Consider the following 26,574-nt stretch of genomic DNA (forward strand, 5'->3'; position numbering starts at 1 on the left):
TTCTCCCCAGGAACCCCAAAATTTTCTCCTCTGGGACATATTTTGAGGGTATGGGGGGTGGGGCACAGGGGAGAGGGGGGAAGTTGTGTTGTCCAAGCAGAAGTATGTTGCATGAGACTTGTGGATTGCCAAGCATTGGATCCAATCCCTTGTCCCAACATCTGATCAGGCAAAGGATTTCAGCCCCCCACCCTTCAAGCCAATTCCTGGGACCCACAAAGTCCTACTATCCACTAGCAGAGTCTAACACAGAATTTAGAAGCCCTTGATATGATGCTTTTAATACCCCCAAATGCTTTGAGAACATCTGCTCCATTATTCCTCGCATTACACTTTTAGGTGACGTGGGGGGTTGTGGGCTCTCACCGGTCAACCATCAGACATGGCAGTAGAGATGAAGTATGGTCATAATCACATGCAACTGAGTTGTGATGGAAATTAAGTTTTTCCTAAAGGGAGATTTCTTCAAAGCATTAAGACTTTGCTAATAACGTGAAGAGAGAATTGCAAATAGCAGCAATGTATAAAAATGCATCTCCCATTTACTTGTGCTAATGGGTTTTCTAGATTAAAGTAATTAAATATAAGAAATTTAAGAGTTAGTATTCCACAAGAATAAACGTCTGCACAGGGGTTATAGAAGTTGAGACTATATAGTCCAACAGTTCCTCTTGACAGCCTGTGTGCGTGTCTGTAATTGCAGCACTTCATAAAGAAAATAAATTCCAAGATATTTCGTATGCTTAATGAAGATCTTAAATACATCCCTGCAGATTTTATTTGCTAACTTGAAGCAGGTGTTGAATAAAAACTCTGTTCCTAATATGTTGTTTACTAAATTATTTAATAAACAACCAAATTAGAAGCACGAGCACAGCTGTTAGCTTGTGTTTCCCAAAATGACTTTAGTTTTTAAACTGAACTTGTAGCAGAACTAGCTCGTTACATACGTAGTCCTGCGCACACAATCTGTCCCTTGCCAAATAAGTTCACATTGAAAGTTCACATGTAAGTCAAAGTTGAAATGGTAAAAGTTGATTTGCATTTTCCTTACAAAATTAATGTTCCTTTTTACTGTATATGTGTTAAAAGTATGATGGGTGGTATTCAGCTAATTTTTACTCTGTGTAGGCCTATTGAAATTAATGGGTTTAGCTTAATCTTGTTAATTTATTTCAGTTGGTCTACTCTGAGTAACACTCGGTTGACTATCCCCCAGTGTGTAAGGTAGCATTTCCTAAACTGTTGCCCTCTAGAAATTTTGGACTGCAATTCCCATCAACCCGTTGGCCAAGGATTTATGGGAGTTATATCCAGCAACATCTAGAAGGCCTCACATTGAGAAAGGTGATATATGAAAACAAATGTATGTTTCGAAAGGCATGGATAGTGCTGTGAAACTTGTGAAGGTGTGCCAGGGAAACACTTGATCAGGGTACCCTGCCACCCATATATATGTATGCTTATTTTTCATGGACATTGTGTGAAGCAGCTCTTACATTGTGGCTAGCTAAGAAATAAGGTTGGTGCTTTTAGATCGTCTCCACAAGACTGAAAGTTTGTGAGTTACCTGTCCTGCTACCATTCATGAGCTATTTGTATTTGCTGAAGCTGGTGTTTTGCTAGGAATATGAGCCAAGGCAATCTGATTTCATTCTAGGTACTTTGGAAGTTAGGCTCATGGGCTGCCAAGATATTTTGGAGAATGTCCCCGGTCGATCAAAAGCCACATCCATTACTCTACCTGGATGGAGTCCAAGTGAAGCCAGATCATCTTTCATGAGCCGAACAAGCAAAAGTAAAAGTGGGAGTAGTCGGAACCTCCTGAAAACTGATGATTTGTCCAGTTCAGTACATTTTACCTTTGCTTTTATCTTCAGAAAACACTTTCATGAAGCCTTTTAGTAAGAGTAGATACATGTAAAATTGGGTTATTAGTAGTTCTTCTTAACAGGGGTATACTCAAGCACATCAGATCATTCAGGCTGAGGTCTTGAACAAGTTTCCTGTTTCGGAATAGGACCGTGAATGCTAAAAAATATTAAGTTGGTTGAAAAGTACACTGGCTTGGGAACCCTGAGAACCTGTTTCTCAGGGGTGCTGCCACATAAGACACTGCTGAAGCATTCCAGAGCATAGCAGGAGCCCTGGTGCCAGCTTCCATCACCACTGCCAGGCACATTGATGAGGAAGGATGGAGGGAGGCTGCAGCAGCAGCAGGGAATACTGTCACCAGTGTCAAGTCCTTTATCAGCGAAGGGTTGAACCCCATTCAAATGGATTGGGAAACTTCAACTGGTGGGAGTTTCAACTGGGAGAGTATGTCAACATTCACCATTAATTAGCAAGGGTAAAAGAAGCAAAGACATTAAACATAAGACGTTTAAAATAATCGTAAACTTAACAGTTGCCACAGTTTCTTGCAGCTCGTAATGTTTGTATTTGTTTTTCCATTCCAGACATATAACCAGTCCTTGCATGTTTTGCTTGTTTTACTTCTTGAAAATCCTCTTAAAGTTCTAAGCTGAGTTTGTGTAATTTTCTTACAGACGAAATCTGTGCTGTTTTGAAGTTGGACAATACGGTGGTTGATCAAACTAGCTGGAAGCCTATTTCCAATCAGTCATGGGATCAGAAATTTACACTGGAGCTAGACCGAGTAAGGACCTCTTTATTGTGTTAACAGTAATTACCAGCTTGGTAATTTTATGTTTGTTTATCTGTATATATATACACGGAGAGGTCCTAGCTGGGATCTGAAGTTTTGTTTGTTTTTTGCTGCCCTGCTCCTTCTGGTCCTTGAAAATCCACTTCCGAGTTCTGGGGTATTACTTAAAACAGGATGTTATGAGGCACTGAAATCTGCAGCAAGGCGACTGGGGGAGTCAGCAAAAATTTGAGAGGGGACTTGTATAAGCAGAAGTGCATCCCATCCTATAGGATTCTAAGTCTCTGTATTTTGTAATAAATCCCCCACTATTGGTGATTTATGGCTCTTATCTGTCAGCTTCTTGAGGAAGAAGTTAAGAGCGAATGTAGACTTCAATGAGTGATAAACAATATTTCCTCCAGTTAAATAAATTATTTCAATAGACCTGAAAGTAGATACAGTCATACTTCGGGTTACAGATGCTTCAGGTTGCATTTTTTTCAGGTTACGGACCTGCCGAAACCCGGAATTACCAGAACAGGTTACTTCTGGGTTTGGGGGGTTGCACATGCACTGAAGTGCTAAATCGCGCTTCGTGCAGAATCGCAACTCGCAAGTGCGCAGACGCGCTTCTGTGGGTTGTGAACGTGCATCCCGCACGGATCACATTCGCAACCCGAGCGTCCACTGTAGACTGGAAAACAACAAAGCTCTGAGATCTAGCCAATAAAGTTTTATAACAAGTCAAACAATTATTCTTAAAACAACAACAACAACAACAAAATTCTTCATTTGCTATTTTCACAGTCTGCCAGTTGCTTTAATGTGAGAGGGTGAAAGAAACTGACATTTGGCCAATGAATAAGATTTCTTCCAAAGTTAAATATATACCATATTCTTCCAGAATATTATTCTGAAAAATACAGCCCATTAATTATATATATAAAAAAATTAAATCAATTGAACTGATTTTGAAGTTAATATCCCAACTAATTCTTTCTTCAGGAATGAGATTTAAGCTAAAATGTGTGGGGTTCAATTCTGGGCAACAGAAGTGTATTTTAAATTCCTTTGAAATCAGTGCAGTTTAAGCACTTGAACTGAAGGCTTGTTAATATTTTTTAACTTTCTGGAATGAATACATGCCATGAAGGTGGTCTTAAGTGTTGGGGGTAAATTCACACATGCAGACTATTTGTTTCCTTAGGCAGAAACAATGCAAGTTAGTAAATGGAGATGGCTTGAAGCACTGTGATAACGGAAAATTATTCCATTTAATAGGATCCAATGATAGCAGGGGATTTTGTGGAGATTGGGAGAGCCCATCTATATTTGTGAATTGAAACAAAATAATTATCTGTGTCTGATTCTCCTTCGTAGGTTGTTGTTGTTGTTGTTGTCAATAAACACTGACGGAAATGCCTAAAAAATTTCTAAGCGGTGTACAGTTATTTAAAATAAAAGCCTACACGTTCCCTTTCGCAAAAGGGAAAAGCATGGCTGATGGATGGGGCCATGTTGGTCTTTAGCATGCTCTTGGGGGGCAAGAGGTGCAGCCTCCAGTAGCCCAAAGCTTCCCTTGAGCTTTGTGGTCCCAGAGCAATTGACTTGTGGAGCCAAGTGCTCATTCTGGCAGGGAGGAGGGAATCTAGCTCCCTTCAGCTGTTCCTTCTCTGACTGATGGATGGGGACAGGCTCAACTCCCCCTCTGCATGCTGCTCTTCCTGGGAGGCAGGAGGTGCAACCTCTTGCTGACCCTTGGTCCCCTGACCGACAGCAGAGGCCAGAGTGTTCTTCCCTTCAGCACTGTCATCCAGGCTATATATTACAGAAGTTGCAGGAGTTTCCTTTTATCTGCGCCTGTGACTGCCAGTGGTAAATCATTCCCTTTCAGCCTACCTAGTGCCACACCGAATTAAGCTACCTGTAGTGTTTGTTCTGCATGTATGGGTATTGTTTCAAGTGGTTATGCAAGGCAAGAATTTCGCCTTGTAAAATATATATATTTTCACGGCTCATCTTTCATAACATGGACTGCATTAGAATAAACGTTGCTGACTCTGTATGCGGGTATTTTGATAGCAATTTTAAATTGGAACACGCTTTACAAAGGGCCTTGTAAAACCCTAGGTTCACCCTGAGCACTGTTGCAGTTGGGGGGGGGGCATGGTGCAGCGGTGGTAGAACACAGGTTCAGTTTTCAGTATCTTGAGGAGGGGCTCGGATCGATCCCTGCCTGAAACCCTGTAGGTCCATGGCCACTCAAGTGTAGAGAAAACTGATTTGGACAGATTAATGGTCTGACACAGGGGTCAGCAACCTAAGGCCCATGGGCTGCTTGTTTAACCGGCCCATGGACCGCTGCCACCCGCTCGGTCGGCTCCCGTGCGCTGCGCTAAACTGGCGCGGAGCACCGCGGGTACCGCCTTCCGCTATGCTGGCCAGCTTCCCATTGGCTGCAGGAAGCCCCTGCAGCCAATGGGAAGCTGCGCACACCTCTGCGCCAGAAGGAGCACCTGAAATAGTGTGTGCGTGCACACACACACCCCGGCCCACCGTGGCGTCTGTGGGACCATGAACCGGCCCAAGCCACAACAAACTTTGCCAACCCCTGGTCTGACATGGTATAAGGTAGCTTTCTGCGTTCCTATGGAATGCTTCTGGGCACTTGTTAATGCCCATTCTTTTATAGGCATGTCTTCCTGGCCAGTTCATATGAAGTAAGTGAAACATGTATACAGGGTCAGCAGTGTGCTTCCCCTCCCATGCCAGAGTCACCAGCTCCCATAGTGAAGTGGTGCTGGGGAGGGAATGTGTACACTATTTACTTGTATGGAATGTAGCACCAAGAAACTAATCTGGTTAGTTCAAGGATTTAGACGTGTGCAGCGGAACTCCCCTTTCTTCTTCCCCCATGCCCCCGCCCACCCGCAATCTTTTCTGGGGTTTTGCCCAATCCTCCAGAGCAGATTTGGGAAGGAAATGGCGAGGGTTACAGGGGAAGTTCCATTTCACAAGCATAAACACTTGCACTTATGGAGTGAGTGTATTGGATACAATCTTTAGAATTGTAGCAGCTGCACAAATTAACATTGTCTCCTCAAATCCCTTCAGTCACGTGAATTAGAAATTTCTGTTTATTGGCGTGATTGGAGATCTCTCTGTGCGGTGAAGTTTCTGAGGTTAGAAGATTTCTTAGACAACCAGCGACATGGAATGTGTCTCTATCTTGAACCCCAGGGTACTCTATTTGCAGAGGTAAGTGCCAACGTTTTTTAAAGAAAATTATTAAAGGCTGTGAATGATTTCCAAGATTCATTGTTTTGTGATTTAACACATCTTGTCTGAATTGCAGGTTACATTTTTTAATCCAGTTATTGAAAGAAGACCAAAACTTCAAAGGCAAAAGAAAATTTTCTCCAAGCAGCAAGGTAACAGATTTCAGCGAATCCGTGTTGTATCTTAATCTTAATACAGGCTTATATTCTCAAAAGTTAACTGAAAAGGATGCTGACGCTAAACATCAGAATTTCGTGTAAAATTATTTGTTTATAAATTGTAGATAGGGCTTTCAAAAGTGAAATCTGTTTGTAAAAAAGAAAAAAAGCAGGAAAATGTGGAATATGTGACATGTTCAGTGTATTCATCACAAATAATAAACTAATGAATATGAATTCTCTTTTAATTATAGCTTTTGGTGATAAGTAAAAAGATTACTTGTGCTCTCTGTTTTCTTTAACCACAGGCAAAACATTTCTCAGAGCTCCTCAAATGAATATTAATATTGCCACTTGGGGAAGGCTTGTGAGAAGAGCTATTCCTACAGTAAATCATACCGGCACCTTCAGCCCTCAAGCTGTGCCTGCCGCAGTTGCAGGAGTTGATGCGCACATTCCTGAATTAAGATCACCAACTAGGTAAGTGGCTGAGATGCTTAGGCAGGCTTATATGGCAAAACTCCTGTGATGTAGAAGGAAACACAAGCTTATTTACTCCTCTTGAATTTCCTTCTTCCGGTTTTAAAAAGAGAAAAGTATCAATTAGCATGAAGTATTTTTTAAATTTTTCTAAATTGTTGCCATGCTCACCAAGTGAATTGCTTTCTTTTAAGTGACTCCCCTGTAGCCAAACTGGTGTTTGAACTTGAACCCGAACCCCCACATACTCCTCCACGTGCGTCTTCTCTTGGAGAAATTAGTGAACCTTCGCCTGAGCCAAAGGCTCCACCTACACCCACTCAGGCAAGACTTCTAATATAGATTTAAAACAATAGCACAAATTGTTGTGTCTAGGTTTGTGAGAAATGTGACCTACAAATAGGACATGTTGTATTCTTGATTTGTTGTTGTTTTATCGATGTCTTTACTTTTTAATAATTGGTTGCTATGCAAAGCATTCTGCAGCTGATCATTCTGTGTGCAATTTTCTCAACCGAGTTGCGTAATAGCTTAAAGCGTTCTTATAATCGGGTCATGACCTCTCCTTTTAAATAACTGCTGAACTGCAAAAACTCGTTTGCACCCTACTAGCATTTGAGGTAGTAGATACTTGACCAAAGAAGTATTTGAAGTTAGAACTTAACCAGAGAACTGTCAACAAGCATTTAATGATCAACAAGTCTCACAGGTTCTGAAAACCCTGCCAAACCAATAAACATTTGTTAAGACTTCTTAAAAGAAGCAGGGATGGACACTGACATGTTTCACTGACAAGGCCTCACTCTTTGTGTTTCTTCCCTCCCTCTAAAGATGGCATTCTAAACAGGGTTCCCCTAAGTCCCTGGCACATTGCTTGGGATTGTTCAAATACAGAAAGAAGTAGTCTTGTCTCCTAATAAAGAATCTTACAGTCCTTTTCAAGCACTTGAAGATCAATGTTGTGAGACTTTTGTGGGTGAGCGGAGAGTTTGCTTGGACCCTGGGTGAAAACCCGGAGGTTGAGTATCAAAAGGAAAATGAATGGATATTGATTTGTATATCTTAGCACCTTGGTGTTATTGTAACATTTTATATGTAACTGTGTGTTTTTGTAATATTTTGTTTAAGTTGTTTCTTCAGTTTTTTTGTATACCGCTTAGATATACTTGTAACATACTAAGCGGTATATAAATTAAACAATCAAAATCAAAATGTGTTCTTAAACCAGGTTTAGAAATACCCAAATGCCAGGTTGCCTTTGGCTAGGAAGAATTGATTGCAGGTGTCCCAGTAATACATGGAAGAGGGTTTGTTTATTTTTCTTCAACTTCATTTATGTGGGAAACATGAATATGTGTAGGGTAGCTTGTATGACAGCATTCTTAAACCAGTTCTTAGACCGGGTTCCTCTGTGCTGTCTTTGCAGGTCCTATCACAAACAGTGCAAGAGGTTTAGCAAATAGATATAGTTTCTCGAGGGCTCTTTTAGAAGGCATTTGAATCAACCTTGAGATTCTGAATTCCAAAATTCTAAATTTAAGACCTACTGCTGTAACATTACTCTTCTCCAATTTCTAGCAACTTTTGTTTTTTTAAATCTTCAGATTTTTTTTCTTCTACACATTTCACAGGATGCAGAAACATTTGATTTTGAGAATGACAGAAATAATTTTGTCCCCAAACTTCAGCCGGAAATTATTTGCGAGACTCAAAATTCAAATTCTGATATAGAATATAATATACGAGAGCCCGAAGATAGAAGGTAAGTCCTCTTTTATGTTAACTTGATGTATAACTTTACCCAACACTGAGTAGAAATTGTCACTTACTTTTTTAAAATTGCTGTATTTCAGAATACAACAGAGATTTCAATTCAGTTTGCAAGACTTCCGGTGTTGTGCTGTACTGGGTAGAGGACACTTTGGAAAGGTATGTTTGACAGCTAAAATTACAATATTGTCTCTTTCCACATCTGGTTTTCCCCCTTCCTTCCTCTTAGCCCACTTCCCTTTGCAGCTGCCTGTTGCATTTCACTATGTGCTCAGTAATATGCTTGTTGATTTATCACAGCTTTGAAGCTTTTTAAATGTATACACAACAGTTGCGAGTTTGGAACATAAAATGTAATTGAAAGCATGCAAATTGAGTATTATTTTGTGTTTCAGGTCCTGTTGGCTGAATATAAGAATACAAATGAAATGTTTGCCATTAAAGCCTTAAAGAAAGGAGACATTGTTGCTCGTGATGAAGTAGACAGGTCAGTGTGAAGGACAGGTGTCGTTAAATCTGAATGTGCCCTAAACCCATGGACCAAGACTACTACTTTGAGTGGGGCCAAGGGCTTGTATTTTTAACATTTTTTACATAATTTATTTCAGGTCTGCAGAAACTAATTTCATTTCATAAAAAAATAGAAAATACTCGTTAAGAGTTTTTATAACAGGGCATGTTATGATCCTGCCATATAACCCAAAATTTTTCCATGTTTCATGTCTTAGGAGATGGTTCCACTGTTCAGAACTCAAACTCAAAGCCCCATTAATGTATAAGACTAGTTGTGCAGCTCTTTAGATCTTGATCATGGGCTGCTGTAATTGCCAGATTTTGAAACCTGACCCTTAAACACACATACTTGGAAGCATCTCCGGTAGAACATAATTACAAGTAAATGTAGGATGACAGTGAGTGCTTGGGTCAGTAAGAAATAGTGCCCAGCCTTTCCTTGGGTTTTATGCCTGTCAACCTTCTCTCTCTTTCTCTCTACACGAGGGCATGCACATATTGTGCAGTTGTTCGTCATTCATTGTTAAGCTGCTGTGCTTTTTTTTTAAAAAAAAATAATTATCACATTAGTATCATACCCCTTGCAAGAACTCAGCACTGTTGTCATTTACCACATATTACCAAAAAAGTCCTGATGGCCTTTCGTGCTCTTGCTACCTGTGGGTCACTGTCATTACAGTGGACCCTCTGGTTACAAATTTAATTTGTTTTGGGGGTTGGTGCGCACCCCAAAAAATCCGTAACCAGAGGCGCCACTTCTGCACACACGTGCGGCGCAATAGAGCACTTCTGCGCATGTGCAAGCAGCGAAACCCAGAAGAATACACTTCTGGGTTTGTCGCTTTGGCAACCCGAAGATTACGTATCCAGAGCGGTACATAACCCGAGGGTCCACTGTATTAATTGCAGTAAGTTCAGTATTTCTGCTGGAAGCCTGCGGTTACCGTGGCCTCATTGCAGTTAGGCTTTCGCCTTGCGGGTTAGAGCATGGTGCTGATAATGACAAGGACTTGGGTTTGATCCCCATTTTGGTGCGTATTCCTTCATGGCGGGGGGGGGGGTTAGACTAGATGACCCATGGGGCCCCTTCCAGCTCTTAGGATTTTGTGCATGTATCCCTTCTTGGAGCCGTCACCCATGTAATGAAGATAAATAGTTGATCCAACCTCATAAAACATTTCTGCTTTCAGCCTCATGTGTGAAAAGCGAATTTTTGAAACTGTGAACAGCGTAAGGCATCCCTTTCTGGTGAACCTCTTTGCTTGTTTCCAAACCAACGATCATGTGTGCTTCGTAATGGAGTACGCAGCTGGAGGAGACCTCATGATGCATATACACACGGATGTCTTTTCCGAACCAAGAGCAGTGTAAGTAACAAAAGGTATATTTTCAGGCTGTGGTGTAAATAAGTTGGGTTTGGTGCTTGCCGTGTGAGAGAATACTCTGCAGGGCCAGTAAGACATAGTAATACTGTTCCCCTGCTAAATGGTTGGGAACCACCTCATGTTTCAGAACTCGGTTTATAGAAAACCCTAGTTAGTCTTAACTGTGGTTAATCTCATGCACCCTAACTGCAAGGGAGAGGAAATTTTGCTGCTGAGAAGTTGTGTCTGCATATAGCCACACCAGCTTATAAATGTTGTATCATAGGTCCCTTAGGTACATGGCATGTAGCTCCTGCACCCAGTTGACTTATGCTAGTGAAATCTGTGTAGAGCTAATGGAAGCCGGCAGAGCTTAGGTTGGGCTTGTACGGCATCCTGATGGATTTAGACAATTCCTGTCTGACTGCAGGGGGCATAATTGGCTACAACAGGACTTTCAATTGACTGACAGTATCCTAACACGCACACCTGCTTCATCAAGGGAGCTGTTCTAGTTGTATCAGCAGATGCTGCTTTCGCTCGCTGATACCTGCCAGGTAGAGGTTCATGACATAGATGCCGGTATTATACTTTTTGAGGAGTACAGGCAGAAAGCTTTATAGCGGGTCAGACTGTCCTGTTTAACGCAGTATGATCCACTGGGTCCCAGGCCTTTCCCACTGCCTGCTGTCTTACCTGTTCCTTGTGAACTGGAGAACCACAGATTGAGCCTGTGACCTGCTGCATTCAAACATGTCCTCTGCTACTGAGGTGTGGTGCTCTTTTTAATTAAAAACTTAGAAACCCATATTCAAAATAAATTAGCCTGAAAAGACTCCTCTGGTGGTACTGAACGTTGCTCTGAAGGTTTTCTGGACGCCTGTTTTTCAAAAGTTATCCTTTGTAGAAGTATAAAAAATGCAACATGTCAGTTCTCCCCTCTTTATATTTCTTTACAAACAGGTTTTATGCTGCATGTGTGGTTCTTGGACTGCAATATTTACATGAGCACAAGATAGTTTATCGGTAAGTTTGCATAAGATTTAGATTTTTGTTTCATTTCACATTCTTATACATTTGCCTTATATACCATGCTTGCTCAGATACATTAACAATATTACCTCCTTTTTCATGTGGCAAAGAGGAGGACGGCTGCATTGGGTGTTTATATAAACCTGCATGCCACTTCCAAACACCTTAAATTCAGAAAGGATAATAATTTTGAGTATTTGCAGCTAATACTTTCCCTGTATAGTTTGTCTCCATTAATGGTCAGAATGAGTTGTTTTTAATTTCTTTTCTGCAGAGATTTAAAGCTAGACAACTTGTTGCTGGATACAGAAGGTTTTGTGAAAATAGCGGACTTTGGCCTCTGCAAAGAGGGTAAGCTTTTTCAACAGTATTTCTCAGTGGCTTATAATAGCAGTCGGGAATTTGCAACACACTTTTATCATTTACTGCCTCAGATTAAAAGTGGTAGCCCCTCTACTTCCCCTTTCCACCTCTCCCCTCCCTTCCCCCACCCTGTCTCATTCTGAGTGCTGCACAGATTGTGGATTAGAGACATCTCTGCTCTCTTCCATATGGTGTTGGGGGAGGCATTGTTAATGAACATGTGAATTTCCCCCCCTTTTAATCAATTAAACAAATCACAGATTTAGAGTAGCTCTTTGCCATGGCCTTTGGGCAGTCCCCGAAGAAAGAGTTCTGTGCTGAGCAACATTTGGAACCTTCTGGTAAAAACTCCAAAATGTGGGTTTTTGCCAGTAAGGGTGCAGTCCTATGCACACTAACCTCAGAGTAAGTCCCATTAAACACAGTGGAACTTATATGTCAGTAGGCATGTATAGGATTGCACGGTAAAAAGCCTATTGTAATTTCAAAAGAATATATTGCAAAAGAAATGAAAGATGACATGTCTTTCAAAACACAGTTTTAAAAACTAACACTTTTTTTGTGGCATCAGTTTTCATTGGCTAAAGTTACTCTCATAAACAACTTTCCAGCTAGATCAATAAAACGTTCTGTCCAAAGCATTTAGAACAGCTATACTCAGTGGTTTGCTTTATGTTTTTATTGTATATTCCTTTTTCTTTATTTTTGGTGGGTTTATTTTTTGAATATCACCTGCCCTTCACCCAAAGGCCCCAGCAAATCATCACAGGACCCTCAGAACGATCCAGAAAGTCTTATTGAGAAAAATAAAACATTTTTGTCACAAAGCATAGGGTGGGCAAGGAGGAAAATCTGCTGTATACCAATTACATTATTTCCAACTATTCTGTAAACTAAGACTACAGCACACTTACATGGGAGTAAGCTCTACTGAACTCCATGGGGCCCAACTTAGAGTCAGGCTGCAAAATGCATTGAGAATTTGCTTCACAAAGGCTGACCTGCCGGCTGCAATGCAATCTTTGCATTTTTAATGACAAGACACATGATCTTAAGAAGAGCTGTTAGCATTTCAAAATGCTTGCACTTGTTTGCTAAAGTTAGAAACTGCTGGTTTGTCCTAAGAACCCCATCAGAGAAAGTGGGGAAAACAGTATATAGCTCTGCTTCGTCAGATTCTGTTTTCTGCGCTTTCTTATTTATATCTGTTTATTTTTTGGTATTTGGTTGGGCTTCGTTTGAAACACTTGAATTGGAAGTATTTCTGTGCAATAAAAAACAGGAAGGAAATATAATTTAGGCTGTGTGCCCACCCCCTTCCACTTTGTTGTCAGTCTGGATCCCTGCTTGCTCTGAGTAACAAAGATAAGATAGTATGTCCCATCACCAAAGAAGAGTTATTTGCTCAGCTTCCTTTGGGCTGTATCTAATGCTGTCCCTCCATGAACTGCTACTTCTATTGAGGAGCAGAGCTGTGCTTATGAAAGGACTCCTTCCATGAGTGCACATGAAGGAATGAGTTAATGGAAGTTCCATTCTGAAATATACTCAGAGAAAAGTCGTTGGTTTCATGTAGTTTATTTCAGTGTTCACAGATAAAACAGTCAGTCATCGTGTGTGTCCAGCCTGCAGGCCCCTCCCAGACCCAGGCTATATATCCTGTGGTCACACCTGATAGGCTAGTTCAAAATTCCCTTCTGGAGCACCGCTCCAGCAGCCAATCACATGCTACGTTCTAAAACCCATCCTGCCTATTATTCTAGGATCCAAACTCCAGCCATAACAAATCTGCAAGTGAAAATATTGACTACAACCCTACATCTCCACATTTTCGAATTCACCAATCAAAGCAGCTTAAGATCTGCCTGGACCTTTCGTTTTATCAATTCATTCGAGTCAGGAAGGTGGGAAGGGACAATTGCCAGAGCAGCGAGGAGGAGTTGCCATAGTGTCCTGCTTTTATGGATTGGTAGGAGGAAAATAATGGCTTCTCAGGTGGTTTCATCTGCATAAGCAACATTTGGTTCTCAATTATAAGTGGTATTCCACTATAGAAAGGAACTGTAAAAGAATTGTTCCAGTTATATCCCAAGTTGACAGCATGAAGAGTCTGTTTGTCCACACTGCCAACATGTAAATGATTTTCCTTATGCTGGTTTTCCCATAGCTGCAAACCATGTGAAGAGTTCAGGGTTATTTTATTTTATCATCTCATTCCTGCCGGTATATAAAGAATTTTGCTTAAGCTGCCTTTTAAGTGAGATAACCCAGGGGTTGCCCCACCCCTGTAGTCATCCAATCCTGAGCCAGGGGAAACTGAGTTTGTTTCTGGAAGTCCTTGAGATTTGCAAAGTCTCCAAGATTTACAAAGGGCCAAGCAGTCGTTTAGAGCTGCAAGCCCACAAATTACTCAGTAGCATATAACCAAGTAGCCAAGTACCAGATTCAAAGCCAAGCTTACATCAGGAAGCCACACAAGGAATAAGTGCTATACAGTGGTACCTCGGGTTAAGTACTTAATTCGTTCCGGAGGTCTGTACTTAACCTGAAACTGTTCTTAACCTGAAGCACCACTTTTGCTAATGGGGCCTCCTGCTGCCGCACCGCGGGAGCACGATTTCTGTTCTCATCCTGAAGCAAAGTTCTTAACCTGAAGCACTATTTCTGGGTTAGCGGAGTCTGTAACCTGAAGCGTATGTAAGCCAAGGTACCACTGTACTTTATTAGGGAGTTCATAAGCAGAGAATAAGAACCCTTTACCACTAAAACACAGTTAAGAAAGGCTAACCGTGTGAAGACACTTCAGGGAATTTGAACACAGAACAAAATAACCATTCGAGTCATTGACCCCATTAGCAAGTTGCATCTAGGAACACATTATTGTTGCCATACATGACCCTCAAATACCTTTAGACCCAGGTCAAAGACTAGTTTTTATACTAAAAGGGCTAGACAGGTAGGGTCTCATTGAGCCAATCAGGGCTTGGGGACAAATTTCCAAGAAATAGATGGTGGCTACCCAGTAGATTCTGCACAGTCTTTGTGACCTTGACACAGTCTTACATCAGACACAGGTGCAGTGTTCGAAACTCCCACTGTTCTAGGCGCATTTTGTGACAGAAAATTTCATTAGGGCGAGCAATTTCTGAGCTCTGGGCACAGTAAGATTTCAGATTAAAGCTGCAGTGGAAGGAAAGGAGGATCTTTTTCTGCCTCCCCACTTCCAGCCACTCTCTGAAGACTGGAGAAGAGACCCTCTAAGAATATTAGGGAGGTGGGCAAGGGAAGGACTAGACCGTGTGAAAAATGAACATAAGATTTTAGCTGCAGTTCATTCATTTTCAGCTTTGTATATTTTTATATAAAAAAGCGGGCCTAGGCACTCTGTTGTTGTGCCCATAAGGTGCCATTTAGCTCCTAGCTTTCATATCTGAGTTTCTAACACTGCACAGGTGGCAAGATGGAGCAATTAAATGGGACTTTCGCTGTAGGAAAACTGCATCAAGAATCCTTATTTATTTAAAGGCAATTGCAGGTTCTTCACACTTGATAGTGCATATGTTTCGAGTGCTAGTACCAGTGTACAAAATGTAATGTGTGGTGCTGCTCAGAGAGAGAGAAAGAGAAATTTTTACAACTAATTATAGAGCCAAGGTTTGTTTCTTACCACTTGGAAATTCAAATTTGTCCTACCTACAGACAACATAGTTTCACCAATGAAAAATGCAGGGGGGGGGGGAATTATGCATGCCCTTTGTTAATAAGGAAGTATTTTGACAGTACACAATCAAGAAGTTCTTGAATACCTGCTTGCTCTTGCCCTTTTGTAAAATTTGGCACAGAATTCACATCACACCCTTCTTAAATGAGTTGTTGCCACTGGCAAAAATTCTGTCTAGCGTATGTAGATGACATTAAGCTGTTGGCTTTTTTTTTAAGGGTTGTTGAATACATAGCTTGGCTTCACTGTGCTTAAGAAGGAAATCTTTAAAGGAAAAGTCATATTTCATAGTTTGCTTATTTTAGAGGCAAAACGAGATGCCTAGCATTTTATGGTGTTGGATAAGAAAATAAACATTTTCTGTAAATGCTTTAGAGTGCAGAGTTTTACAAGTCTACTCAGAAGTAGGCCTCTTGTTCTATAGGACTTAATCTCAGGTAAGTGAGCCTAGGATTCCAGTCTTAATAAATCTGTATTTTCTCTGTCATTCTGCAAGACCATGGTTGTTGTTGTTTTTTAAACCACTACAATGTTACCAGTTGTAAATAATTGGCTGAACATTTGGAGTTCAAAGCCATCAACTCTACTTTGTAATAAAAGGTATCTATCCTTATTTAGCTTTCAGAATTTGGATGGAGTTGGCAAAACAGGCAAAAATATGCAATGTTGTTCATGTCATACACAGTTCTTGTTGTGTAAGAATCCCACGAGTTTAAAGCTGGAAAGGTGAAAGGCTCATAGAACAAAAAACTAAAAATGTGTAATTGTTGCAGGAATGGGTTTTGGTGACAGGACAAGTACATTCTGTGGCACTCCAGAATTTCTTGCTCCAGAAGTGTTGACAGAAACCTCCTATACAAGAGCTGTAGACTGGTGGGGTCTTGGTGTGCTCATCTATGAAATGCTGGTTGGTGAGGTAAGCTTCACAAAATGTAAAACTGTTTCCTTTATTCATCTGTGAAGAGCAAATAAATTTGAAAAGAGCTGTTGGGTGTATGTTTCTGTTGAACCCCTCACTCTTTTCACTTCTTATTTGGTTAAATTAGAGTATATTTATTAAGAGAATATATCAATGAAAATTCAGTTTCTGGAAATTATTCTTATCCCTATTTCTCCCCCACCCTCCAGTCTCCCTTCCCAGGAGATGATGAAGAGGAGGTTTTTGACAGTATTGTAAATGATGAAGTAAGATATCCTCGGTTCCTTTCTACAGAAGCCATCTCAATAATGAGAAGGGTAAGATGGTATTTTTCGTGTGCTTGTTTCATTCCTTCTTAATTTGTTTAGCCACGTGTGTAAGGGAAAGCAAAGTGTTTTAAGGTCCACGTTTTTTACGTTTTTATTTGCTACGTACGTTTCTCAAGTTCACTTTACGTCAAAGGCAAGTGTGGCTTGCTGATACATACTAATATCCTAGCCTCCCCAGACGTATGCCCCATGCCTGTTGGATAGAAATACTGTGGGTATGACCTTTACTTCCATGGGTAACTAACTGTGGTCCTTCCAAGTTCCTCTGCTTGCAGCTCCCATCCACCTGTCCGCCAGCATGGCTAGTGGTCAGGGATGATGGGTTTTGTAGCCCAGCAACATCCATCTTGGAGGGTCACCGGTGAGCCACCCCCGATTTACTCACTGGTAGGATTGGTACTACTTGTGAGGCAGGAGGACTTTGCTTTCTCAGGTGCTCCAGTAAAAAAAACACCAATCACAGCCGTATAAAAAGTTAACACACCGGCTTATGATGTCCCTGGAGATAAGCAAAGCAACAGCGAGGATTCTTTCAATTTTGTAGCAGCAGAGAGTGGTAGTTGGGACTCAATAGAGACCCTGCATTCTGGATCATGGAAGCCCTAGAACTTGAGCTCTTTCCTTTCCTTTGACAAAACAATTGGAGACTTTCTGTTTATTAGGTCTTCTTACTGTGGAAGCGGGGACTGATTGCATGGGAGATGATGTCATTAGTCTGCTGCTGTGAGTGGTTGGATTACTAGCCATCTCTTGTAAGGAAAACTGAAAATAGTGCGTGGTTTCATGCCTTGTCTTTTTAAAGACAGCAAGTTGGTTTTTTTGTGGGGTTTGCCATTGTGCTTTTTTTTTGTTTTATTCAGATTATTTTTGTTATTTAATTTGTTCTTCTGTAAACTGCCTTGGGACTCTTTTATGCTGTTAATAACGGGCGGAAACCAGTTATGTCATTCTGTCATGACGCCAATGTCAGCAGTTTTGCTTGAAATATAACTTGGTCAGAACCACCGTTTGGGCCTCGGCAAACCAGCGAGAATTTTAAATTTATGAACTAATAAAAGCAAAGGCAACCATTTCGCTTTCTTTTCTAAAGTTCCCAGTGCTACTTGCTGTCCTAACTGGGGAACCTGATGTGCTTTTTTTAAAAAAAAATCACTATCCTTCATATTTATATCATGCTTTTTCAAAGAACTCACATGGCTCAGGAAATTGTTAACAGGAATGCTTTGCTCCAGCAGGCTACTGACAAAAAGTTCTTGATATCGTTTCAGCTTCTGAGGAGAAACCCGGAGCGGCGTCTCGGTGCTGGTGAGAAAGATGCTGAAGATGTCAAGAGGCATCACTTTTTCCGGGTGAGTGTGAAGTGAAAAGCCTGGGTGCAATCTGGGAGCAGCCAGAAGCAGGGACTTAACTCGGTGTTTTCGTTTTGCAGTTGATCGATTGGAGCGCGTTGCTTGCCAAGAAAATGAAGCCTCCTTTTGTCCCCATCATAAGAGGAAGAGAAGACGTCAGCAATTTTGATGACGAATTTACCTCAGAAGCACCTATTCTCACTCCACCCCGGGAGCCTAGGATACTTTCAGAAGACCAGCAGGAAATGTTCAGAGACTTTGACTACATTGCTGATTGGTGTTAATTCTTTTGAGACACTGTGAAATCCTAGCAGACTGGCTCATCATAACAGCGTTCGCCCCACTCCTTCCCTCCTTTTGAGAATACCAGCTGTTGGGTTGTTCTCTGTGCTGCCTGTAGCTTCCGACTTTTTTGAATCACATGAAGATTTTGGAAAAAGGACCGTTTTTATTACACGTGAGGTGTGACCTCGTTTTTGTATATCTTTCTTTTTTTTTAAAAGAAAAAAAATATTGAGCACTGGAAAGCGATTCTGTGCAGCTCTTTAAGCTTGACCTGGCAGGTATAGGCTGTGTTCCACTCTCACATGAGCACACTTGTACTGTATCTTTACTGTTCTGCAGCAGAAAACATTGCAAAAAAAGACCTGCCTTAAGCAGGATTAGCAACCAGATACTGAGCTAGACTGATAACCATCTACTCAGCGATTAGAGGGAAGAAGGAAGGCAAAATGTCTGTCCTTAAAAAAAAAAGATACAGTAATCTCCAAAAAACATAGACCTGATGACTGTTAAGCACACTGTTGTCTTGATTTTTTTAGGGGGGGAATGAGGATTAAGAATTGATGCCTTGTTTTGTAAACTTTCTATGGTATTTATTAGGGGGGGAAATGTTTAAAAGCCTTACCTATAGGAGAACAGTATAAGTGCTTCCATTCTTAAAAAGACATCGGTCCTAAGAAGTTTACCAAAGCATTTGCCAAACAATTTTTGCCTTTCAACTTCTATAACCAGCAGATATGAAGAATGTAACGAGTAAGAATGTCTCTCCAGTCTTAAATCAGGAACATTTCTAATGTGTGCATTCCCCCAGATGCAATCACTGTTTTGTACTCTTGGAAGTCATGTCTTTTCCACACCAACTCCATTGATACGTTATTTTAGCTAATCTGTGTGTCTAGCTATCTCGTTCATCTTACATTTGCTGATTTGGTGTTGCCATATCATCTTTAAAGAATGAGGATCTTCAGTGTATACATGCCGTGTTCATGTATATTTGGAAGTTATAGTATATTTTTGTTTCAAGCATATAAATTAACTTTACCACTTCCTTTAGCATTATCCAGTGGCTAGGTGAATGTATTGTTAAATTCAGATTTAATGGGGGGAAACATGCTTGTATACATTTCAAGGCCACTGAATTCCAGACTCTTCATTGGCAATTACTGAGAATAAGGGTTAAAGCAATATGTTTTGAGAGAATGTATAAATATTTTTGATAAAACTTGTATATTTTAAGCCTCTTAACACTATGCTGTACCTTGAAAAGTTAAAATGTCTTTGACCAGATACTGTGTGTGCTCCTTTCAGACTTACGTAGTTTTCTAAAAGGGTGAGTCTGTTTGTGGAAAACAACGCTCCGCTTTCCTTAGCTTATTAAAATTGGTTTGTCATCAGGCTCATACTCAGCATGCCCAAGATCAAAAATGTGTTGTGTGATGTTTAAATCCACACAGACTTATTGCTCTGGAATCTGGTTTCATGAAAGATAAATGGCAACCACATAACCATGTGGGTTGGAGTGAAGACAGTGCTGCCCCCAAGGTGTTGCCTTCATTGCCTGAACTTTGAAGCATATGTAACGGGTTCATTAGAATAATGTACATGTAAGCGTGTCCACAAAGAACAATGGTAAAAGACTAAGCAAAAAATCAAATCATGAAATGTCTAACCTGTAATTCTTTAAAAAAAAACAAACAAATATCAAATTAGCATCTTGGGAAAAAATGCTATTTCCCTTCCACTTCAAATAGCTGTATCACAATTAAATACAAAACACTACACACCTGAGGTACAGTCGGCTATTCATTTATACTCCCAAATTAGAGTTACAGGCAGCTGAGCCCAAAAGGGTGATTCAAATTTAAAGTCCTATAGAAATAACCCTTTTCTCTTTTTTTGTAAGTACATCTTGTACAGAAATGTTTTGTAATCTAAGTAAATCACTCAAAAAATTTTTTAGAGGCAGGGTATGTTCACACAGTTAAGCTGAAAGAAAGCACTAATTTTATCTAGTTTTTTTTAAATATTTAGGCAAATTAAGATTTTAAACTCTAGATTGTAAATATATTTTGCTATACTTGTATGTGGCTGTTGAAGCACTTTGTAAAGAAATTAGGTTATTTTAGAATGGTACACTATGCATTAAAATGAAATGTGCCTTTAACAATGTCATACTACAAACTGTCTTGCAGTTAACTATCAAATTAAAGTTTAAATAGTGAAATTTGTATATGAAAACATGATTTACTGATTTGAATCCTATAATCTTGCTTTTTGGTCTTTCGATAAAAATTGTGTTTAGAACTTGGTTTGAATTACCCTTTTCTTTCAGGGGTGCGTAAAAAGTCTCATTTTCTGTTCCTCTGCCAGTAACCTTGTGGTACCATAGCGTCAAAGCAACTCACACAACTTGCATATATAATCATGTAAAGGTTGTACAGTGGTACCTCGGGTTAAGAACTTAATTCGTTCCAGAGGTCCGTTCTTAACCTGAAGCACCAGCTAATGGGGCCTCCCCCTGCCGCCGCTACACGATTTCTGTTCTCATCCTGAAGCAAAGTTCTTAACCCGAGGTACTATTTCTGGGTTAGCGGAGCCTGTAACCTGAGGTGTATGTAACCCGAGATACCACTGTACTGGTAGTTAGAGTGTGTGTTTTTTACTTTAAATGTTGACTTGGTTTCTTACACACACACATAAGTGAGAAATGGAGGGGGGGGGAGGCAACAGGCTATCTGAATTATGGTTCCTTAAAAGGATTTCATTCAAGCATTGGAGCTCAAATTCAGTTGTTAAATCCAGTTTTACTTGTCTACGAAGGTTAATGCAGAAGCTGAATTAATCTAAGGGTCCCCAAGTTCAAACACAAGCCCACTCTTGATAGTGCGGTACGACAGACCCACACTGCCCAGTTTGTCTGCATGGTTCTTTAAAAAAGCATGGCATGTATTCATGGACTGCTGCAAGGCAACCCCTTTAAATACATTGCAGCTATTATGCACCAATGTGCCCCGATCCAAAAATCTCCCTTATCCCTCAACGTGAAAAGCAAGGGGCTCTACAGGAGTTCTTATGGACCTCCACTGATCAGTCATGTCCAAGACAGACTGCTATTCATGGTGGCAGGAAGAGGAGTAACAACTTTTTCTGTATCTGCCTACAAGGCAGGCATAGGCAAACTCGGCCCTCCAGTTGTTTTGGGACTACAACTCCCATCATCCCTAGCTAACAGGAACAGTGGTCAGGGATGATGGGAGTTGTAGTCCCAAAACATCTGGAGGCCCGAGTTTGCCTATGCCTGCTACAAGGCAAATACTATTCTAGTGCTCAAGCAGGATGTAACCGATACAATGGTACCTCGGGTTAAGTACTTAATTTGTTCCGGAGGCCTGTTCTTAACCTGAAACTGTGCTTAACCTGAAGCACCACTTTAGCTAATGGGGCCTCCTGCTGCTGCCGCGCCGCCAGAGCACGATTTCTGTTCTCATCCTGAAGCAAAGTTCTTAACCCGAGGTAATATTTCTGGGTTAGAAGAGTCTGTAACCTAAGAGGAAGTAACCTGAGGTACCACTGTATTGTAGAAGGGCTTTCCTGGAAGATTTCACCTATGAAAAACCCATGCTAGGCAAGAGAACGTAATGGCAGTGGACTTAGGAATATCTTTCTGACAGATGTTGTGATGGAGCAGATTGTATTAACATTTCTCACGGAGCAGATATAATCTTAAGACACTGGTGGTTGTGGATTGAATTTCCCTGCCCATTCCACAGCAGATGCAGGGAAAGCTATGTGATGTCCCTAAGATGACAGTCAAGACTCCAGCCTTACCGCACTCAACATCAGAACCTGGTTCTAAGAATCCTGTTAAGGCTGCACACCAAGATGAAGATTTGAGATGTTTGTTTTGTTTTTTTTCAATGTACAGAGGCAAGGCTTGATGTTGAGCTGATCCAAGATCTACATAAACTTGTACTTATCATTGGCTCCTCCCCTCATACTATTATGGCTTAAGAATGCTGCTGGAGCAGCGAGGGAACAAAAATAGCCCTGACCCAGCAGCCTGCAAAATCAGACTGATGGTTTCAAGGGACAAAAAGGCCCTATTTTTAATTTGCTTCAGTCTATGTTTAGGCCTGGAAAGGGCAGAACTGCTAGAAGTTCTGTTCCTCATCGCCTTGAGTGGTCGGTTCTCATTTACTCATTACCAGGTTAACTTAAAACTTTTAAGTAATCTTCACTGCTTACCTATTTACAAGCAGGGCTGGGGAACCTCCAGATGTTGTACTACAATTTCCATAATCCCTGACTCTTGGCTGGAGGTGAGCCACAGCTGTGAGAATTTCCCCCGCATCACCCTGTAATTCATACAGTAATCCTGCAACTTACACAGGGCTTACATTCTGGGGAATCCACCACACCTAAAGCCAAAATAGTGTATAGTCAAAATCCATTGGGTTCAAGGGCAGGTGGGATTGCCAAAATAATGTTTCCCAGAACCCCACCCACTTTATGCCCCTTTAAATTTTTGCCCATAACTCTGAATGCACATAAGTCAAATGCCCACAAACTGTGGGCTTACTGTATGCACACCCCTATTTAACATATTTTACCATGTTTATCAGCTAATTACATTGTGCCCTACCTTGGTAATACTAATTGAAAAAAAGGCTTGAATTAAGTCATTCCTTGATTATGTTTTACATGCATTACAAGATCGATACCACTGCATCTACAGATGTCAGGATAGGAGTAGTAGCCTCGTGTGGCCAGACTGCCCTTTCTATATTCTGTAATAGTGCATTAGTATGCCTGGTGAATCAATTTGGATTCAGCTGGCTGCTCCCTAGTTTCCAGACTGGCAAGGGTCCCTTTTGAAGTGGCTTGTTGGTAGGGTTACTGGGCTAGTCCTGTTTTAAGTACTAGAGTTCAATTAGTTATTAACAGGACAACATACCTAGGAACAAGGATGGCAGAGTCTCCTGTTCTCATACAAGACCAGTCTTCAGAAATCTTTCTCCTATCAGAGACTAAACAGCATCCAGACCACCACAAGCAGGAGCAGCAGAAATCAAATCGGGTGAGTCATAGCTCAAATGCTTGCAGAAATGTTACATATCACATGTTCACTCTGGATTGAAACTGCCCACAATATACCTTACATTTAACCAAAATAATAGTTCTTGGGCAACAATATAAAAATGCTTGAATAGGAACTGAAAAATTTCAAAAGATGATGCATGCTCCAAGTTGATATTTATTTAAGACAGACACACAGAGTAAAACTTGCAGAACTGTATAGGTTTTTGGAAAACAGTTTATTCAGGAATTAGAATCTGAAATATTTTCCAAAAAAAACAACAACCAAGATCTCTATGAAAGAAATCTAAGTACATACAATAGGAAATTGATGGCTGTTAAATAATTACTTTCACTAATATATACATAAAAAATGCCACAAAATTATTTTGTTTACACCTGGAATGTGTGCTCTGACTCCTCAGTTAGGCTTTTTCACATAGTTTTACCAGTTCCGCAACTTGAAGGCTCAACAGTACCGTTTTTATACATATCGCTTTTAAGTCGAAATCAAAACCTCTGTGGGCTATAGACGTACCCTTGGAAATTCACAGCTGTGGCAGTTTGTCCACTGGAGTATCAAATTTGAAATCAGCTGGGAAAAGATCAGGAGCCCGTGGATAAATCAACCTATATGACTGTCTGATTGTAACATCAGCTACTCCGGCAATGTCTCCAATTTCTGAAATGAAACCCAAGGCAGACAAGTTAAACTGACAAGTAGAGTTACAAGGCTGGAGCGTTTCCAAAAAAACAACCTGTAGTTTCTCCAATTCTTCCTGGTGCTCAGCTTCAGACAGTGTAAAACAAACACACAACCTTTAGAAGGCTGCTTTCAGTAAAAATCTCAAAGCTTCTCAGGAGCGATGTAGTACTACAATAGAAAGACGGGATAATATGATTTTGTTGGGGCAGCCAATCGGAGCTCACACTGCACTTGCACTTGGATATGGTCATTTATTACCAATCAGACCTGGGTCCAATTCAAAGTGCAGGTGTTCATCTCTTAAGGCCTTAAATCAGGTATGGGTAACCAGATGTCACTGGACTTTAATGCCCAATTCTGCGACAGGGCTGGGGCTGAATAGGGTTTGGGGTCTTTACACTATCCAAAGGGACACAGATCCTCCATTCCTATCTTAAGCAAGCCGCATCCTGAATACCTGAAGATGCACCTTCCATCCCCCATGACCCTCTCATTGGACTGGACTTCATCAAATGGGATTTTACTCCAGGTGCCATTGCCTTCAGTGGGGTGTGTATGTTTGTGTTTGTGGGTGTGGGTGTGGGTGTGTGAACAACTTGCTTTCAATAAAGAGGTTCATGTAGCAATTTAGGTTAGCAGAGCAAAACATCCCTGGCTTTGTCTGGTTGACTGGACCTGCTGTTCTGTTTGTATTAGATAAAGGACCCCTGGACAGTTAAGTCCAGTCAAAGGAGGCTTTTCAGGCCGAGGGAGCTTTCCGGGTCATGTGGACAACATGACTAAACTGCTTCTGGTGCAACAGAACACCATGACGGAAACCAGAGCACACGGAAATGCTGTTTACCTCCCTGCCACAGCGGTACCTATTTATCTACTTGCACTGGTGTGCTATCAAACTGCTAGCTTTTCAGAAGCTGGGACAGAGCAATGGGAGCTCACTGTCACTCTGATTCGAACCGCCGACCTTCCAATCAGCAAGTCCAACCAATCAGCAAGTCCAAGAGGCTCAGTGGTTTAGACCAAAGCACCCCCCATGCCCCCCATCTGTTTGTATTACCTGAAGCCTATCATCAACTGATTTTATTTTTTTTAGCACTTATTGATAGCTGTTTCAAAAGCCCTTGACTGATTGCCAAGGCATGAATTCAGCTCTTACAGTATTTCATGCCCAGATGAGAGGAACCTTTACTCCCAGGATCTGCAGAGAGCTTTTGCTTTCCATGTGGTTAGAACTGGATCGGTCCACGTAGGAGCACTTCCAATGGCAACCTTGCTAGACAGAACTGAACATCTTACTAAAAGAGGCAATGCCAGACTTTAGAGAGGATTACATTGAATTTAGACCACTTAATAAGGTATGTTCCTAATGCCGCATGACAACACACATGTTCTGAATGTGCGTGTTTTTTGGGGGGACACTTGTTAGGAGTTTTAATTTTGTTTTAAATGTACTGGTTGTTTTGTGTTTTTTATTATTTTATGTGTAAATTGCCTTAAGACCATGGTTCAGAAAGAAATGAATTATTATTTTGTATACCGCCCTATACCTGCAGGTCTCAAGGCGGTTACAACACAAAATCACAATATAAAAACACAAAATATCTAATAAAAATTAAAACAACCCAACAATCCACCCCCTCCCCATTTTAAAAAGGCACTGGATGCCATTCAGCCAAAGTCCTGGTTAAAGAGGAACGTTTTTGCCTGATGCCTAAAGCTGTATAATGCAGGTGCCAGCAGCATAATTATTAAAAGCTCACTAAGTGTGCCTAGCTATTTATTACATTTGTATCCTGCCTTTCTTCCAGAGGTCTCAAGACAACACAGATCTGCCCCGCTACCCTGTAAGGTAGATTAGGCCAAGAGATATTTGAGTATCTCAGCCCAGCATTACCCAGCAAGCTTTATGGCTAGGTAGAGATTTGAACCTGGTTCTCTCCAGTCCTCATTCAACACTAACCAGACAGGCTCCTTAGCCTGACAATTACTCACATGGCTTATTACTAAGCTACTTATACATCCCAAATCATGGCAAAAGGAGGATCCTTATAGCGCTTTCTGCATCAGTGATTACTCTTTTTCTTTCTGAATAAGTGACTTAACAGAGCTAGAATTTAACAGGGGAGGGGAAATGGAAATGTTACCTTTCTGGGTTCTCTTCTCTGCGGAGGCTTGTGAAGCCATATAAATAGCTGCAGCTGCAACCGAGATGGGACTCCTCCCAGGAACCAAGTCTAATTCCACAGCTTTACGGGCAATGTGTGTTGCTGCCATCTGGACTTGCTTGGGAAGACCCAGGTTTGAACAAAATCTGGACATGAAATCTCCAGTTGTGATCAAATCCACACTCGTTTCCAAAGCTTTCAAGATGAGCTTAAAACACCGGCCTATTTCTTTTTTGGAAATTCTGGAGACAGCACATATTTCTGAAACGAGACGACAACAACACAAAAACCACACACAAGATTAATGCTGAAACAGGATTGCAATAAGTTAAGGATAATAACGCTCTCAGTCCCTTCTCCCTGCTACCAATTAAAGCTTAACCCTCCATTTAAGTCTTTGCAGCACAAATATGTAACT

General features: G+C 40.9%; 2 protein-coding genes and 1 long non-coding RNA gene across 7 annotated transcripts in view; 2 read left to right on the forward strand and 1 right to left on the reverse strand.

Annotated features, from left to right (window-relative positions):
• Positions 1 to 20,227, forward strand: part of PKN2 (protein kinase N2) — a 50,192-nt gene extending 29,965 nt beyond the window's left edge. For 3 of the 5 annotated variants that reach the window (XM_081008558.1, XM_081008559.1, XM_081008562.1), the window contains 16 exons: positions 1,661 to 1,846; positions 2,550 to 2,659; positions 5,765 to 5,908; positions 6,006 to 6,081; positions 6,396 to 6,567; positions 6,762 to 6,891; positions 8,172 to 8,329; positions 8,421 to 8,496; positions 8,733 to 8,824; positions 10,041 to 10,217; positions 11,178 to 11,240; positions 11,521 to 11,597; positions 16,104 to 16,246; positions 16,459 to 16,566; positions 17,847 to 17,927; positions 18,008 to 20,227. In XM_081008558.1, coding sequence (XP_080864684.1) covers positions 1,661 to 1,846; positions 2,550 to 2,659; positions 5,765 to 5,908; positions 6,006 to 6,081; positions 6,396 to 6,567; positions 6,762 to 6,891; positions 8,172 to 8,329; positions 8,421 to 8,496; positions 8,733 to 8,824; positions 10,041 to 10,217; positions 11,178 to 11,240; positions 11,521 to 11,597; positions 16,104 to 16,246; positions 16,459 to 16,566; positions 17,847 to 17,927; positions 18,008 to 18,211 — 1,997 coding nt within the window. In that variant the 3' untranslated portion in view covers positions 18,212 to 20,227. The remainder of the gene's footprint in view (positions 1 to 1,660; positions 1,847 to 2,549; positions 2,660 to 5,764; positions 5,909 to 6,005; positions 6,082 to 6,395; positions 6,568 to 6,761; positions 6,892 to 8,171; positions 8,330 to 8,420; positions 8,497 to 8,732; positions 8,825 to 10,040; positions 10,218 to 11,177; positions 11,241 to 11,520; positions 11,598 to 16,103; positions 16,247 to 16,458; positions 16,567 to 17,846; positions 17,928 to 18,007) is intronic. The other 2 variants (XM_081008560.1, XM_081008561.1) reach the window with 1 other exon arrangement.
• Positions 11,608 to 13,513, forward strand: LOC308478792. The gene is made up of 2 exons (XR_013987281.1): positions 11,608 to 13,216; positions 13,327 to 13,513. It is a non-coding gene; the product is annotated as an uncharacterized lncRNA (long non-coding RNA).
• Positions 20,228 to 23,505: 3,278 nt separating the features above from the next.
• Positions 23,506 to 26,574, reverse strand: part of GTF2B (general transcription factor IIB) — a 28,862-nt gene continuing 25,793 nt past the window's right edge. The window contains exons 6-7 of the mRNA XM_081008800.1: positions 26,136 to 26,417; positions 23,506 to 23,967 (exon numbers count right to left, since the gene is read on the reverse strand). Of these exons, the coding sequence (XP_080864926.1) occupies positions 23,834 to 23,967; positions 26,136 to 26,417 (416 nt within the window). The 3' untranslated portion in view covers positions 23,506 to 23,833. The remainder of the gene's footprint in view (positions 23,968 to 26,135; positions 26,418 to 26,574) is intronic.

Source organism: Podarcis pityusensis (genome assembly GCF_964106645.2).
Source record: "Podarcis pityusensis genome assembly, chromosome: 6".
NCBI lineage: Eukaryota > Metazoa > Chordata > Lepidosauria > Squamata > Lacertidae > Podarcis > Podarcis pityusensis.